We start from the raw sequence: 18,476 nt of genomic DNA, 5'->3' as shown, positions 1-18,476 counted from the left end.
CGTCATCCTTAACACTATTCAGAAGGCTAAAGTCAAATCTTCATTGGCACCTCTCTTTAGAGATCAGTTGGATTTGCAACTCCCCACTCTGGAGGTTGCAACCAAGGGTGATTGGCAAATCGAATTTTTATCCCCAACAGTAAAGTTCAATCTTCATTGGCATCTCTTTTCAGAATTCAGTGTGATTTGCAATTCCCTCCCAGAGGTTGCAGCCAGTGGTGATTGGCAAATCGGTTGATTATTTCCCACATGGATTAAAATCTTAAAGTTTAGGTTATTAGCACTCTTAAGCAGAAATCAAAACTCTATCCTGAGAGTTCCTTGCAGATATTCAACTTTGTATTGGCACATTGCATATAATAATCACCATTACATTACATCCACCCAAATGTGTAATGCTTCCATTTATATGGAACATTACTCTGTAGAAAAATTCAAACATGCATTGAAGCATAAGCCAATTTTGTTTCCTTCTCCCCCAGTGGATTCGCCTAATCTTTTGATTTAACCCTAGAATTTTATCCCCACAGATATATTTATGATGTTACCCGCAAGTGTCCATGGAGTCCATGACTTTCTAGGTTCTTTGTGTTTTGAATCCACTATTATCCTGGTATTCATGTTTAGTCTAGTGGTTACTAGTTCTCTTGAGCCGAGTCTGCTTACTCGTCTCTTTGTTGTAAAAATTATAGGTGCTCAGTGATAACACGATTTTATATCGTATATTTAGCTTGAAATCCATAAATATTTATAGCATTTTCTGTTAATTATATTGTTTTATTATGATATTATGCGAGTATTTGCTTCGTTTCAGGTTTTACACTCTTATTGAGACTATTTGTGAAAAGGAGAAGAAATGAAGCTAAAATGACTACTATTTGTGTCTAAAAGATGAAAAAGGGGTGCTGAAGTGAAAAAAGGGTGCAAAAGGAGAACCAAAAGCCCAAAGAGAGAGACCAGCCCACGAAGGAGCTGGAAAGACCTAAAGAGCACGTGGAGACGCCCGTCTCCAACGTCTCTCTCTGCCACGTCACGATGAGGAGACGTCCGTCTCCAACTCCCCCTATATTTTCTCCACTTGAGACGCACGTCTCAAGTCAGTTGCTGAGTCTCCCTAAAGAAGTGGAGACGTGCGTCTCCGAGTTCCCAGCCCAGAAGTCCTGCATTCATGCGTTCCAACTGCAAAGGCTCGCCTATAAATAGAGGAAGCTACTTCACTTCAATCTGTCAGATTTTCTGCTAATGAAGTGCTGCCGAAATTACTCCGCGACCATTATTTTCTTTCCTGCTTTCAATTAAACTATTTTATTTTCTTACAGCAATTTTTACACCGGAAATTGTTGTGAACCTTTTATAAATCTAGCCTTACGTTAGATTTATCCTTTTTATTCCTTGTTTTAAATTTCTGCCCGTTTATTTCCGAAGAACGATCCAGCCAACCTGTGGTGGAAGTTCGATACTTCAAGATTCAATTCAATTAAGATTTATTTTATTTCAGGCTTATCATTTACCGCTTTATTTATTATTGTTATTGCATGATATATTGTATGCCATTTAACATGCCTTTTATTATAAACCAAATTAATTCATGCATGCTTAATCGTATTAATATGTCTGGCTAATTAACTAAGATATCGGTATGTAAAGTAAGTTAACCGTGGGATCCGAAATAAATTGGCTTAGTTTTATTTTATTGAATATCACTTGTTTTTGGTTTGTATGTCTAATTTAATTAGTAAGTCTTAAAACCAATAGAGCGAAAGTTTGAGGGGTTAAGACGGTCAAAGGTTAAAACCAATAGAGCGAAAGTTTGAGATCTTTAACTGGATAGTAGACATAGGACATTAGTTTTAAGGATGGTGAAAGCGTATTAAAACTAATTAGAACTTATTTATTTTCAAAAAATGTTTTTACACCCGCGCGGGATGGAGAAAGCGTACGTTAGGGATATTAGCATGTTCCGAGTCAACAGAGCGAAAGTTTGAGATTAGGATATTTAAATAGATAACAACTTCATAAAACAAGCATTTTATTAATTACGTTGTTTCCAAAAAGCTTTTCTAAAATCTAATGGGATGGCGAAAGCGTACATTACGAGTTAGGACAGTAGTCTAAATCAACAGAGCGAAAGTTTGAGAGGAGGACTTTTAATCAATTGAATTAATAAAGATTTTTAATCGAACTAATACGTTAGCCAATGGACCTTCGGATCACCTAAAGTTAAACGAAATAAATACTGATATCCGTCTATTATTATATTTCTTAGTATTCACAATCACTTCCCCTTAGAAACAATCAAAATATTAGTAGCCTTAGCTTTACATAGTAACCTTAGATAACGGTAGATCGATTCATAGTCCCTATGGATTCGATATCTTTTAAAATTACACGACACGACTGTGCACTTGCAGTCATAAGATTAATAGATACGTAAAGTCGCGATCACTCAGCAACTGACCTAAAACATTGGGGCTTACCTGATGCAGTATGCTATTATGACCTGGGGACTGTTTGAAGTCGGTGATGCTTATGAACAAAATGAAATTCTTCTCTCTAAGGAGGTAACCCAGATGAAGGATGCCCTAAAGGTTCAGACCGACAGGTGGAGGAGTTGAATAAACAACTATCTGAAGCGAAAAGGCAAAAAGTGGAGTCAGAGTCCAAGTTCTTAGATCTTGAATCCAATAAAAAACTGACGAAATCCTTGCAGGAGGCCCAGGTGGACATTTTATTAGCTTTTGAGAGAGCTAAAGCCCAAGCGTTGTGTCTTCAACCTGACCTTAGACCGGTTTAACAAAAGCCAAAATACACAACAATTCTGAAGCAAAAGCTCTGTCTTTCGAATTCAATTCAGCAATTTGGACTCCTAAATTCCAGTTCCAAATTACTATGACTATACTTGTCCCAACGCTTTGATAATTAATGTCTAGAATTTGATCCAATGATCCAAGGGCCCATAATAATCTATGCATGGTGCATAGATTTTTATCTATGCACGGTAACTGCACCCGTGAATAGAAGAGGAAAACCACTTCAAATCAACAAAAGAACAAATGTTTTGCCACCACAGTGAATCATGCTTAGAAGTAGTCGACACAATGGTAGCCAAGATCTTCGTCTACAAGTCATCGTACATGTAAGATAAAAACCATACCATATGGAATTTTCGTCATTGATAATACGCCAATACCATTTTCTCAACAATGCCAATTGAATCTTCCGCTATGCTTCAAACCTAATCCACCATCCTTCTTCGGCTTACAAATTAATATTTAGTTGAGCCAATTAATTTTCCCCTTATCCTCAATACCTCCCCATAAAACTTATCGTTGAATCTTAGTTAGCTCAATCAACACCTCTGTCGGAGCCTTGTAAAACAAAAAGTATTGCACATGCAAACACGTCAAATCTTCTACATTCATCGTCAACAGATCAAATCTCACTAAGAAAAAAAGAAATCCACCATCAACCTTTGAATTATTGACAATGAATGATAGTACTAATTTTTATAAATTAAGAAAGTAAGAACGAGTAAACTAGGAATCGAAATTGACACCCCCGAATTTTTACTCCAAGCTACGCTTGGAGGAGTATTCTAAGTGCAAGAGATTTAGTTCAAAAGGGCTCTGGTTGGAGGATAGGGACAGGGGAGAAGGTGGTAGTGCAGAAGGATAGGTGGATTCCTAATGGGGTAGGATGTAAGGTGGGGGTTTTGTTGCGTGATCAAGGGGTTGGCATGAAGGTTTCTGAATTGATAAGTAGCGATGGAGGGCATTGGAAGCGGGACCTAATTTTTTCGCTGTTCGTGGAAGAGGATGCGAGGCAAATCATTAACCTTCCTCTCTCTACAAGCAGAAGAGAGGACGTCCTTTGCTGGTGGCCAGAGAAATCTGGTGAATTCTCAGTAAAGTCTGCTTATCACCTGTGCCTGCAAGGTAAATTTGACAAGCTACCGGGTCCGTCGAGATGTCCGGACCAGAAGATCTGGAAGCTGATGTGGAATGCGCCAGTGCAGCCTAGAATTCATAATTTCCTTTGGAGGGTGATCAAGGATATCCTCCCAACAAGGGATAATCTAAGGAAAAAAGGAATCCAGCTTGAAGATCTTTGTCCCTTCTGTCATAATGAGCAAGAATCTGCCCAACATCTATTTATCCATTGTGACTTTGCCAAACATTGTTTCTTTGCCTCTGTGTTATGTTACAGGTTGCCTCAGGAACTTGGGGTTATGGACTGGCTGCAACAGGCTCTTTCGTGCGGGGATAGATTCAGCATTCAAGTTCTCTACTATACCCTCTACGGAATCTGGAAGGCAAGCAACAATCTAATCTTCAGGAACAAAGCGCCCTGCGAAATTACCGTGGCCCATGAGGCTGTAGTTGCTGCGGCAGACTTTAATCTTTGCCACCAGGAGACGCGCTCTAGAAGAAATCAAGGGGAGGACCACGTGCATGTGCCACTTGATACTCATGCGGTGCAAGTTGATGCTGGGGTTTTCCCTTCGGGAAACACTACTTTTGGCTGCGTTGTAAAGAATCCAGAAGGAGATGTTATCATGGCTGCGTGCAAAAGAGAGGAGTTGAATGTGGAGCCTGCGATAGCCGAAGCTCTAGCAATTAGATGGTGCTTGAAGATGGCAGCAAAGCTTAAGTTGGAGCGTATTCTTGTGCAGTCGGACTGTCTTAATATTGTGGAGTGCATAAATGGTGTATCAAAACTTGTTGTAGCTGATCATATTGCTGCGGACTGTAGGGACTTGTTTAAATGTTTTTCTTTGGCTTCTGTTATGTTTATTCCTAGAGTTAGAAATGTGGAGGCCCATAGACTTGTTAAGTTTGGTCATTCCATAGGTTCTAGAACCTGGCTTGATGGGGTCCCGGACCCTTTATCTTTGGATGTATGGCATGAGCCAATCTCGTTTTAATATATCCATATTTTCGCAGAAAAAAAAAAAGACATTGGGCAAAATTAAGAGATATGTTACTTTAATTTGAATTCTTATCTTAATCATTAAGATTGACTTTTTAATTACCAAACCACCCAGACTATATCAATCATAGACAAATTCCACTTTTCAATAACTTACACAAACGAACTTTGTTTAGATTAGTAAATATGAAGTTTGATGAAATTTTTTTAATAAGTTATTTTCCTTGATGAATGTTTCTTGCCATGAAATTGTCAATTTTTAGGCCTAGTCGACTTTTCACAAATTATTTTTTATGCACTATCATGTTTCTTATGTCACTATAAATATACACATCAATGTGCATGCATTACAACACAAATAAATCTTCATAAACCCAATAATTTCCTCACAAGTCACTTATCAATAATCATTAATTGCATAGTAAAAATGTCCTCCAAAAAATATTTCTCAATGTTCTTCCATGTATTAGTATTTGCAACTCTTGCAACTACAGCATTTTCAGCACTAACACCAAATTACTATGACTATACTTGTCCCAACGCTTTGAGCACCATTAAAAGCGTCGTGAAAGCTGCAGTTCAAAAGGAAAATCGCATGGGTGCTTCTTTACTACGCTTGCACTTTCATGATTGCTTTGTTAATGTAAGAATATCTATCTCTATTTGTATATATGCATGTTTATATTTTTACACCATTCATGACAAGGTTTTGGTTTTTTCGTGTGATTTAGGGTTGCGACGGTTCGATTCTTCTAGACTCTACGCCTTCAATGGAAAGTGAAAAAAATGCAAATCCGAATATCAACTCAGCTAGAGGATTTGAAGTAATAGATGAGATCAAACAAGCTGTGGATGAAGCTTGTGGAAAACCGGTTGTTTCTTGTGCAGATATATTGACTATAGCTGCGAGAGACTCCGTCGTCGCGGTTAGTAATAATAATATTAACACTTCTTCTTCATTCCTTTCTAAATATCAGTTTTTTTAGAAATTTTTCATTAGTTTTTATTTGGTGTTAGTTGTTCTAAATAATATTAACAATTATACACTCATATTTTTTTAATGGTGTAACAAGTTAGCACGAAATAGCTACAATTAATAATTATGTCAAATATAATAATATGCCTAAAGTTTGAACTTGCTATAAAATTTGAATAGATCAAAGTGAAGTCACACAAGCTACATGTTACTAGTATTTTATTTTCATATACCTATAGAACTTCAATTTTAGAAAAAAAAATTATTGCATGAATAATAAAACTAATTTTATTAGACAATTATTAGTATTAATTTTTTTTAAGGTGTGAGGTTCGAATCCTGCTAGACACAAATTACTTATTAAAAAAATATGTATATTAAATTTAATTATATGAATGCAGTTAGGAGGACCATCATGGAAAGTGAAACTAGGAAGAAGAGACTCAAGGACAGCGAGTCGAGCCGATGCAGACACAGACATCCCCGGACCATCTTTCAGTCATGCTCAACTCCTCAAAAACTTTGAAAACCATGGCCTAAATGAAAAAGACCTTGTTGCTCTTTCCGGAGCACACACTATCGGATTTTCACGTTGTCTTTTATTTAGGGATCGAATTTACAATGACAACAACATCGATTCTAGCTTTGCGAAAGAGCTTCAAAATATTTGTCCGAGAAACGGAGGAGACTCTAACCTCACGCCTTTGGATAGGGTTACACGGGCAAAATTTGATGTGCTTTATTTCGCAGATTTGATTGAAAAGAAAGGTGTTCTTCATTCTGATCAGGAATTGTCGAATGGTGGTTATAGTGGTGCGTTGGTGAGAAAATATAGTTATGATACTAGGGCTTTCTATAAGGATTTTGCTAAATCTATGATTAAGATGGGAAATATTAAGCCACTTGTTGGAAATCAAGGTGAAGTTCGTTACAACTGCAGGAAAGCCAATTGAGCCATTAAGAAATAAGGAAGGAAGCACATTAAATTTATTTATTATGCATAGGTTTAAGAAAAGAGCACTTGAATATCTTTGTGTACAAGTGTGACATAGTTTGTGATAATAAAACAATGTAATAATGTGTATTACATGGATTCTCTTCTTTTCTGATTAATGTTGTTTTGATTCATGGATCGATTTTTATTATTTTGATAAGGTTATTTATTCTCTTCTTGACTTCTATAAAAACAAACATATATGTGGTTGCATACCAAATAATGTAAGAATGAGATAGTTCAAATGGTTAGAATAGAAGAAAATTATTTTGAGATTTTGTGAGGAATTAAAGGGGATAGACACTTTTTTAATGGAAAATAAGACTCAAGGTAGAGAAAAACACAAGAAAGAGAGATTTGAATTGGATATTTAAAATTTTTCCCTTTAGAAATACTATTCATATAAGATAAACAATAATAAAATGTGCAATATATGAAGATAAAGATGACACATTCATGTTATCCAGGTTCACCTTATAAGAGGTTAATTCTGTCCACCCGTCAAGGTGATTTTGTCTTAGAAAATGACTTAATCCACTATCATCAAAATGATTACAAATGCACGGGCCAAGTGTCGGCGACTAACAACCAAATCATTGATCAATCTGTTAGTGATCTCTTAAGAATTTTAACCCAAGTGATCTCCTAAGAGATATAACAATCAATGACTCCTCAACAATTCTGACCCAACTGGTCCCTTGAAGGAGATTTCTCCACAATGACAAATTGTCAAAGTCTTCTTGAGTATACAGACTAAGACTAGTCACTCAAGGAACAAACAACTTACAGTTGCTTAATGTTTGTGTTTACATGATTGTTTCTTATAAGTTGATGACACAACTGTTTAAGTACAAAAGAGATTAACACAAAAGTGTTAAGCAAGATATGAGCAACAACTCCTTGCTTTTACATGATTCTACAAAGATGTATTTGATAAATGTTTGGGTAGCATCTTGTAGTAATCTTCTTTCTTTTCTTTCTCTTCATACTTTTTCCTCTTTTTCAGTTTGGCTTCAGCTTTCACCTTTGCTTGAGTATTTTGACTTGAGTAGCATAAGCAGCATTGGCATTCGCATCAGCACTTCTTCTAAAATATTTGATCTTCTTTTATAGTCTTCAGAAAGAAAGTGACGTTGTGAGGATAGAAGAGTTTTTTCCAAATACCAACAGATAGTATCAAGTGTATATGTTGGATAGTACAACATGTTACTTTCTTAACCTATAGCTTGCAGATGTATCATGATAGCATGGAAGACAACTTCTGAATAGTAAAAATGTCTTTGTATAATAGTGGATTCGTTAAGCATACTGTTGTACTTCTAATCTTATCTTCATACGATGTACTTATGATCTGAAGTAATAAGTTTGGAAGAGATCAACTTCTTATCTTCATTCTTCTGATGATTTTTCTGATGAGTAATTCAAAAACTACTTTGTTATGATAACATAGGATCATCAGAGTCATTGAAAGTAGAATCTTGTCTTTCAGAAATAGTAGCAACAACTTTTCTGAAATACAATGCAGGACTTCTGACCCGAGACTTAAGAATATTTGGAGGATATATAAGATATATGATTTGAAGAGAGTGAAAGAATCCAGATAAGGTTTCGTGCCATAGTGTTAGAGTCTTTCTGAATTAGAACAATGTTTTCAGATATATAAACCAACAACTTTTCTAAAGACAATTCATAATATCTGAACTTAGATTCATGACAACTATTCCGCATTTCTGATCTTGACCTTTATCAGTTGATATTGACATTTATCAGCTGATCTTAACTATGTCATCAGAGTTAGAAGCAACAGCTCTTCTGACGAGCACATCTTGACATCTGATCTTTTGAAGAAAAAACTTGTATCTGATGTAGACTTGTTTTCTGATCTTTAAGCAATCATCTTCTTATTTCTTCTGGAGATACTTGAGACTTCTGAAGCAATAACCTATTGAGAAGTACACAATAGACCCTCTTTCAAGTTAACATTCAACTTTCTTCAATACAACTGATGTTTCTTCAAGAAGGATGTGAATAGTCTTTCCGATGTGCCAAGCATATTTTTGATGATTCTTTAGACAACAGTCCTAAATCAAAAAGAATTTCTAATCTGCACACTTAAGAAACCGTTAGAAACAAAATTGTTTACATATAAAATATGTGTTGTTATCATCAAAACTTAGAGATAGAGTGCATAACCAAATCTTCTTATAACATTCTCCTCCTTTTTTATAATAACAAAACTATGTATTTTGATGTAAAATTTTTAAAGGTAATATCACATAAAAAATAAACAAATCAGAGTTTAGATAGAGAAAACTCCCCGTGAGATGTACAAGCTCCCCCTGAGTCAAAGACTTACAGATTTTATAAGGAAGGGATATTTGAGCATTGTCTGGAAAACTCCACCTGAGTTAAACAAACTCCCCCTGAATCTAAAACTTCATACTTTTTCATAAAAATAGGGTTTTCTGAGCTTGATTGCCATAGTCTAGAATTCTGATTTAAGAATATGGAAGAGATTTATCAGAGTTAGCTTTATCAGACATTCTTTCTTCTTAAAAACCTTCTAATCATCATATAGTTTCGTCATCAGAGCTTGATCTATCATACCCTTCACAATGTTTGAAGATTGTTAACAACACTCGATCTCTCAGAACATTTTAATCAGCAGAATTTCTTTTATCAGAGTTTGATCAACAGACCCTTTCAATGTTTGAGATGTTCATTGAAGTAGTGCCAGCAAAGCTTTGTGTTGTTCTAGTGTAAAGGCTAGAGAAGTAAAATATTGTTCATTTTCTTCAATGAACTCAGTCGGACTCTCCTCATATTTATCTGACATGATTTCCTATTGGTTAATTGCACCATCTTGCTTGCAATGAGAAGGATACCCATGCTTTTTGAAGCAAGAATCGACTGTATGATTAGTTATGCCATAATGAGTGAAGACCCGCCTTCCTTGATCTCTACAACAAAAGGATCTACCACGTCTAGTGGTACCTCTACCTCGAGAATTGGTGTAGGGTTTGAAATAAAAATTTTGGTTTTGGCTGGAATTGGGGAGCGCTAACACTTTTGATTCATCAAGGGGTATAATGGCTTGCCTTTCTTGTTGTAAAAGTAAGGAATAAACTTTGCAGATATTGGGGAAGGGATACATTAACATGATTTGTGATCTAACTGCTAAGTATTGATCATTCAAACCTTTCAGAAAATGGATAATTATCTTGATCACCGTCTTTGTAAGCACGAATTTTGGGGATGGCATGACAAGTGGAATCACAAGAATAATCATGAATTAAACAAAAATTGTCCAATTCTTGGCACAATTTCTTGATCTTGGTATAATAGGAAGAGATAGAAGAATCACCTTATTTCAGAGTGCAAATTTCTTTAGGGATATCATAAATTCTGAAAACGTCTCCTTGATAAAATTGATCCTTTAATTCAATCCACATTTCAGTAGCATTATCCACATATAAGTTACTTTGTTCAATTTATGTTTCTACATAATTGTTGATCCATGACGTGATCATGGTGTTGCACCAGTCTCAAACAATTGAGTTGTGATCATGATCAGGTGGTCGAGGAAAATTGTCATTGATGAAGTGTAGTTTGTTCTTGGATCTTAGCACAATAGTCATGGAACGCGACCAAGAAGGGTAGTTGTTGCTTGAGGGAATAAGAGAAATAATAACTAAAGCTGGATTTTCATTAGGATGCATGAAATATGGATCAGGATAGTCAGTTTGATAGCCTTTTTGATTGGCGTGAAAAGAAGATCAGCCATTGATGCTGCTTGCAGAGTTTGCGATAGACATGATGACTTCAGTAAAAATGAACAAGATGAAAAGGAGGAAGATGAATGAAAATTGGAGATTGATGAGCTTGATCATAGTGGAGAAGGATGAGTTTAACCCAGGTCAATGATACCGTGTTAAAACACAAGCTAAAATATAGAAAAGAATTGAAAGCAACCAAAGAAGGATGAAAAAGTGAATTGCTATTGCTCAAATCTTAATAAATTACATGGATATGAGCTTGTTTATATAGCATGTAATATGTAACTAACCAATAACTATATGATGACTAACTTAGAGTGAGTTATTTTCTGTGATGATTCTACTCTCCATATTAGTTACTATCTCATCTTCACTATTACATTTAAGAAATGTTGCAATGTTATTGTTGTAGACTGTTTTGCTCAAAATCTAACAATATCTATTACTTTTCAAGTAGAGCTCAAGGGGATTATGCACACAATTGAGATAGCTTTTAAAAAGGTAGAATTTTTGGCTTGGTATGAAAACATAGTTTCAATTAGTTAGTCTTGCTTTCAAAAATCATGATATTGTTGACTTATCTTCAACTGACTAAGAATATATGTTTTATTATTTTCCATATTTTTATGGTTTAAATGCACTTTTGGTCCCTGTAAGTTAAAGAGTTTTTGATTTCCGTCCCTGTAAATTATTTTTTTTGGTTTGAGTCCCTATATCTTACTTTTTGCTTGATGTTTAGTCCCTAAAGTCTAAATTCGCAGGAAAATCTGCAAGTTTCCTGCGGATTTTCCTGCGAAATTTCCTGCGAATTTTAATTTTAGGGACTAAAACGAACGCGAAAGTGAAATATAGGGACTCAAACCAAAAAAAATAACTTACAGGGACGAAAATCAAAAACTCGTTAACTTAGAGGGACCAAAAGTGGATTTAAGCCTATTTTTATTATTTGTAAAAAATAATTAAAGAAAAATCTAAAATTGAGATTAATGATTTGACAACAAATTTTTTGAATGCAATAAATATCTAACAATGCAATTTAATTATGTTTTCCTGTATATTTAAAGAAAATATTGTGCACATTAATTTTTGTGTCTGAAAAACTACACAATTTGTGGTCCATATGCACGTGTTATGGGGACAAGAAGAAGCCACTCACTGTTAACTATCTTTATTAAAAGCTTCTACCGACAGATTAGCTGGAAGCATGTTTTTATTTTAGTAATAACCTGTTGAATCATATTAAAAGCTTGGCACTAAATTTTATGGGATTGAAATTAATAAAAAAAAAGTTTATAATTTAGACTAAAAAATGTTTATAATTTAGACCAAAAAATGATTTATTTGCTTAATTATTGCATTAATTGAAAGTATGAGCCTTCAAAAAGAAGTGTTAAACCAAAAGCTACTTTGTGAATTCATAATTTTTCTTTAATTAAAATACACATAATAGAAAACCATTAAGGGCACTCACTGTAATATGAGATTAACTTCAATATGATTCCAAATGTAGCAAACCATTTAGGAAAAATTGATCACATGATTGTAACTTGGGTTTGGGCTATCTTTGTGTTCCCAACAAAAATTAATTTCCACCAGATCTTGCTCTTTGCAATAAATAACACCATTAAGAAACAAAGCAGAGATACCCTATAGAATAGTCTATTGCATAAAAAGACAAAATTATAACTTAAGATAATTTTCCCTTTCTCCCCAAGTAAAGAAGGGCTACAATTCAAATGGTAAAAATACCATTAATATTTGATATATTGAAGCATAAGTTCGAAATCGTAATAGCATTATCTCAAATATAGTTTTAAATTTGGATTTTAGTCGCAGATGTGATTGTGGGTGTTGCGACTGTGGTAATAGTTGCGTTGCGCATTGTAATTATTGCGGATTGAATTTTCATTACATTAGAATTAAATTGAGCTTTGAAGAAAATATTTGATAAAATATGAGTGAAGTTGCCTAATCATGCAATTTTAATGCGGCCGAACATGTAATTTTTTTTTGTTTTACCACCAATATCTTGGCATACTGGACCGACTAATCCGATTCCGAAATTAGTTCTGGCATCAAATAGTTTTAACCTCCTTCCAATCACAATTGCGGAGATTGAACTGTAATTTACCCTACTAAGATAAAATCCTACTCTGAACACTTGACATGTGTGAATTTCTCCTATAAATAGACTCTAAATAATAACAAGAAGTTGGCTTGTAAAAAAATAACAAAAAGTTGAATGCACAATAAAAAAACATAAAATTCATCTTAAATTCAGCATTTGAGAAATAGCAAAAACAAACTTTTTTACTACTAAAAGCTCTCTCAATCTATTTCGCATGATCACAGCTGCAATAACAACAAGAGGTTGGGCAATACTCTCTCCTAGCACATGACATCCTAATTACAAAATAATAGACGATTCACTTATACCTTAGAAATAAGCTTGTTTTTGAGAGGAGCAAAATCAGAACCAAATCTAACATAGAAAAATAACAGAACTAAAAAAAATTGAATTACAAGCAAAAATTACATACCAAATTTATACAATTGATCTCAAATTTTGTGTCTCTAAGACATAGCAACAAAATTAAAGACCTACTTCATTTTTCAGATTTTTATCTTCTTGATGGTTCAAACTTTTTTAAAATTTTTATTTCCTTATAAACATGAAGAAAACCTATAGCAAAAATCTTTTGTTCAACTCAGAACTAAGATTAAACTATATCTTTCGTACATCTTTCGTACAGATACCAGACACAATACAGACACTAAACATGTTGGTGTCACATTTTAACTTACATCGAATATTGAACATGCTTTCATTTTCCAGTGCGGAAACTACACAACAACAAATCTTGTTTACCTTACGCGCCTCTTGTAGATATTTTGGAAGCCACTGTTCGAGCTAGCCGAACGATGAATTCCAAAACACAAAGTAGAAACCGGTGAACCATTGCCATCATCTTCACTTACACCCCTAAAATCAAAAGACGATCCACCGCTTAAGAATCTCCTCCTACTCACCCTCGTGGTCGCGGACGTAATTTTGGCAGAATCCGTTGACAATGAAGAAGGCGACGACGAGGGAGACGATGACCAATTGATTTTCTTGAAGCTTATTTTTTGAAGAAATGCCGAAAAGAGTTTGGATGATTTAGAGTGTTTTTTCTCATTCTTTTTGTTTGCATTGTTGAAATAAGAAGGTGGAGGTGTGAGAGGGGGAATTGTGTCTTTAGAGAATGTGTGTTTTGGAGTTCCGGGTTGAGATTCCCAAACAAATGGAACTGCAACAGAAACTCTAAAAGATGGGTTAGAGATGGAATTTTCCTTTGAAAGTAGCCTAGAGAAAAACTTGTCATCTTGTTTGATTTGAAGAACACTTTTCTCACAAGTGGAGTTGAACATTTTTGTTTGATTTGAAATATTGGTGAGAGTGAGAAGAAAGAAAAATTTGGAGATGGTTTTTGGATCTAGTAAGTGTGGGAAATATAAATGGACTTATCAAAGGTTGCATATCTTTTTATATGCATATAGTGTACATGGACTCATAATAGTACTGAAAGATTTTGATACTGATACCGATACCGTAATTCATCATTTTTTATAGTGAAAAATAAATGTTGATTAATTCAAATTACAACACTGCTATCAGTATTGTAACACTTATATCGATTAAAATTGCAAAAATTTATATGTGATTGTATTTAAAACTTTGATCATTAGTAAAACTTATATATTCACAAAGTCACAACGTGAGATTGATAAATATTTTGTTACTATCAAGTGATCCAAATTTTTTAAATAAAATTTTAATTTATTTTAGAAACTAAAATTTGATAATAAAATAAGTTTAATTTTGCAAAATGTAGGGTTACATTTGCAAATTGGTTATTGACAATAAATGGTATTAACTAAAACTAGATCATACTTTTTAGTTAAAAACGTTTACATTTTCTTTGCCTAGCTGTTTTTGGACCATTTCTTTATATTTATTTTACTCTGTTTTTGGACCATTTCAATTAAATTTGAAAGCAAGGCTGAATTAAATTTTGAGTAAATTATGATTTTTGTGGTTGTGGATGATAGCTTTTGATTCATAGAATATTGGTTTTGGACCTACACAATTTATACTCAAGGTTCTAAAGTGTGATTATGGGCTAATTATGTGCCCTTGATATTTTGGAATTTTTTTTGTCGAATAAGATTATGATCATAATTGCAATTCTAATTCGATCACATATATAATCTTGATGTGCTACTGTCGGTTCAACATAAGTGGAGGTATAAAACTACTTTTTATAACAAGTCTTAAAATGCATAAAATAAAAATTATATATTAATCATCCATAAAATATAAATCAGTCTACCATATCACAAAACGACATAATATATGAAAGGCTTAAATAAATTTCTAATGTCCACAATACATTTATAAATTTTGTTATAAGTTATTTTATGAAAAAAACTAATATTTCTAATTAATTAACATAAACTAAAATCAGGGTCGTCTTTAAAGATATACGTATTATTGTAAAATAAAATAGAAAGAAAAGATCTATAACTTTATAAATTATAGAGATATATTTAATATTTAATATTGTACAAAATGTGCTAGAGAAAAAAATATGCACAGATAATGTAGGTTAATTTTACATTGCCAATTAATTAGCACATTGTATTTCGTCAAATCAAACTTAAGTTAAGTGTATAATTTGACTGAGTCATTAATTTTTCTCGATTTACACTAGTACATAATCATTAAACTCTTATAATCATGTATTTTGTTTTTGGAGACATTTTTCTTTTCTTTTTGAACAAAAACTCTTATAATATTGACCTTAATTAGACGGCATCAATTTTTTTTTTTTTTGGAAATCTTGGTGTCTGGCCTTGCGACCGACTAATTCAAGAGGGATCAATTCCACCTAGAGGGGTTAAAAAAGCCTAAAATTATAAAGCCCTAACAAATAGGCCCCTATAAGGCCCTTCTTTTTTAGGCCCTTTACAATAAAAATAATTTGTTGGTCCTATATTTCAAAGCCCTCTTATATTTTTATTTTTTATGGGGTCTAAGTAAGGCCCCAAATTATAATTTGTTTGAAACATAAAAATTGACTTTTTCGGAAAAAATAACCGTTTTATTTTCAAAAATAAAAAAGTCGACTTTTTCCGGAAAAAAAATCGATTTTTTTCGAAATTACAAAAAGATGTTTTTTTCGAAAAATCGATCTTTTTCAAAAAAGAAAAGATTGACTTTTTCGGAAATAATCAATTTTTTTCGAAACTGTAAAAACTCGACTTTTCTGGAAAAAAAACAATTTTCTAATCGGAAATATAAAAAGTTGGCTTTTTTTGAAAAAAAAACTGAATTTTTATCGAAAATATAAAAAGTCGACTTTTTCGAAAAAAAACTGATTTTTTGTCAAAAATATAAAAAGTCGACTTTTTCAGAAAAAATCGATTTTTATCAAAAATACAAGAAGTCGATTTTCCGACAAAAAAACATTTTTTTCGAAAATTTAAAAAATCGATTTTTCTGAAAAAACTGATTTTTTTGAAAATATCAAAAATCGACTTTTTCTGAACAGAAATAGATTTTTCGTCAAAAATACAAAAGTTGACTTTTTCGGCAAAATCCTGATTTTTTTACGAAAATATAAAAAGTTGGCTTTTTTGAAAAAAACTGAATTTTTATCGAAAATATAAAAAGTCGATTTTTTCGAAAAAAAATCGATTTTTTGTCAAAAATGTAAAATGTTGACTTTTTCGGAAAAAATTGATTTTTGTCGAAAATGCAAGAAGTTGATTTTCCGACAAAAAAATATTTTTTTTGAAAATTTAAAAAATCGATTTTTCCGAAAAAAACCGATTTTTTTGAAAATATAAAAAATCGACTTTTTCTGAAAAAAATCGATTTTTCATCAAAATCCCGATTTTTTTTTACGAAAATACAAGTTGATTTTCCGATAAAAAAACGATTTTTTTCGAAAATATATAAAATTTAAATTTTGAGAAAAAAGAATCAGTTTTAAAAAAAATTAAAAATTAATTTATTTATTAAAAATAAAAAAATATTTTTTTAATGAAAAATTAAAAAGTTAATTTTTGGTGAAAAAGGTTGGGCCTTGAGGCCTTGTTTCAAATTTAGGGGCTTTTATTTTTAGGCCCTATTCATTTTGGGGCTCATTTACATTTAAAAATTTAGCGGGGACCCGTTTAAAGCCAGAACAAAGTTCTGTATGGACTGGCCCACGCAAGGATTGATAGCACCTGGCAGGATTCGAACTCAGGACTTTAAGTGCATGTTTGGTTTGGCTTTTGAAAAGGTCAAAAGCAATTCTAGAGTTGTAGAATCAATTCTGTGTGATTTTAAGATGTTTGGTTTGACAAAAGTAGAATTGATTCTGTCTCCAGAATTGATTCTACTTGAAGCTAGAATTTGTAGCTTCTGCCTCTAGAATTGATTCTGGATGATTTTTACACTGTAATTTATTATTCAACTCACTTTTACAAAAATGTATCCAAACATAAATCAATTCTGTTAAACTCAATTCTGCTAGAATCAATTCTACCAAACTCAATTATACTAGAATCAATTCTGTCAACCGCCAATCCAAACATACCCTAAGAGGAGCACACCCTCAAGACCCAAGCCTCCACCACTAGGCCAACCCTTAGGGGTTAGACGGCATCAATATTATTCTTTTAAAGTAAATTATCACTTATTTAAAGCAAATAGTAGTTATTAAATTAAATATAAATATTATATATAAATTTAAATAAAACAAATGTTTTAATAACCATTAATTTTTAAACTTTACATTATATTAATCACTTTAAACTAACTAAACCGACACAGATACTCTCAAGAACCACTAAATTTAGCAAATAGTTGATGTATATTCATGAATATTTTTGTATATGATATCATTGATACATGAACTGCTTGATCAGGTGAGGCACATCGATCAAAACAAGATGCAACATTTATGGCTACAGCTCCATCTGCATGGAACAATGTTAGGAAACTACAAGTTTTTCCTATTCACGCAGTCAGCAACATAACGATAATCGTTAGATCAAGATCGGACGGTTTTAACATGTCTGCATGGAATCTAAATTCGACAAAAATTATTTAGTCGCGATCCACGTGTCCTATTACGAGGTACTATCGTAATTATTACTATGAGCTGCCTTCACATGCAGATTCCAATTTATGGAGACCGAAGAAATTGATATGGCCACATGAATTTCTTGCTCTTTATCAGAATGGCTTTGTATAGGACCCAATGGTTTATGATAATGAATAGGACTGGAGTAAATGAATTGGTGAGGGAGTTTACCTACTTTCCTGCGGTTTGTATTGATTATGTAGGATAGATTTTAATGGGGAGTGTCAGTGTGCCATAAAAGGTAAAAAGTATGGCAGAAGGAGTTGCTCATGTTAAGTCATATATGTGTATAGGTTGGGGATTCAATGGGGATGTGGAGGACAGCAGTTAAACTTTATGGAGGAAGTAGATCTATCTGAAGGATTTTATTTTCTTTTTAAAATATTTTGGTATTTCGTCTTACAAATAAGGACTAATTTAAGAGAATCAATGACACCATTTACTAATAGAAAATTCATTTAAAGTGTTAAAAAAAACTATAATTTGATCCAATATAAAAATTATTAGCATCTTGAAGATGAAATTTTAAGAAGAGCACACTATTAAAATTTAAAATATTTAATCAATAGAGTTAAACATCATAAAACTTGATTATTATTATTATTATTCCTTATTTAAATTGA

General features: G+C 33.0%; 3 protein-coding genes across 3 annotated transcripts; 2 read left to right on the top strand and 1 right to left on the bottom strand.

The window, feature by feature from the left end:
• Positions 1 to 3,736: 3,736 nt before the first annotated feature.
• LOC131604333 (uncharacterized) lies at positions 3,737 to 4,924 on the top strand. The gene has a single exon (XM_058876778.1). It carries the CDS (start codon positions 3,737 to 3,739, stop codon positions 4,922 to 4,924), a length of 1,188 nt encoding a protein of 395 aa, XP_058732761.1.
• Positions 4,925 to 5,270: 346 nt separating this feature from the next.
• LOC131606372 (peroxidase P7-like) lies at positions 5,271 to 7,059 on the top strand. Its single transcript, XM_058878608.1, has 3 exons — positions 5,271 to 5,572; positions 5,661 to 5,855; positions 6,307 to 7,059. Exons 1-3 carry the CDS (start codon positions 5,357 to 5,359, stop codon positions 6,856 to 6,858), a joined length of 963 nt encoding a protein of 320 aa, XP_058734591.1. The 5' UTR covers positions 5,271 to 5,356; the 3' UTR covers positions 6,859 to 7,059.
• Positions 7,060 to 12,650: 5,591 nt separating this feature from the next.
• On the bottom strand, positions 12,651 to 14,180 carry LOC131606371 (uncharacterized). The gene has a single exon (XM_058878606.1). It carries the CDS (start codon positions 14,084 to 14,086, stop codon positions 13,541 to 13,543), a length of 546 nt encoding a protein of 181 aa, XP_058734589.1. The 5' UTR covers positions 14,087 to 14,180; the 3' UTR covers positions 12,651 to 13,540.
• Between the last annotated feature and the right edge of the window lie 4,296 nt (positions 14,181 to 18,476).

This window comes from Vicia villosa, linkage group LG5 (genome assembly GCF_029867415.1).
Source record: "Vicia villosa cultivar HV-30 ecotype Madison, WI linkage group LG5, Vvil1.0, whole genome shotgun sequence".
In the NCBI taxonomy this organism is placed as follows: domain Eukaryota; kingdom Viridiplantae; phylum Streptophyta; class Magnoliopsida; order Fabales; family Fabaceae; genus Vicia; species Vicia villosa.
Note: the sequence above shows the minus strand (reverse complement) of the source record. Positions and strands in the feature narration are given on the sequence as shown.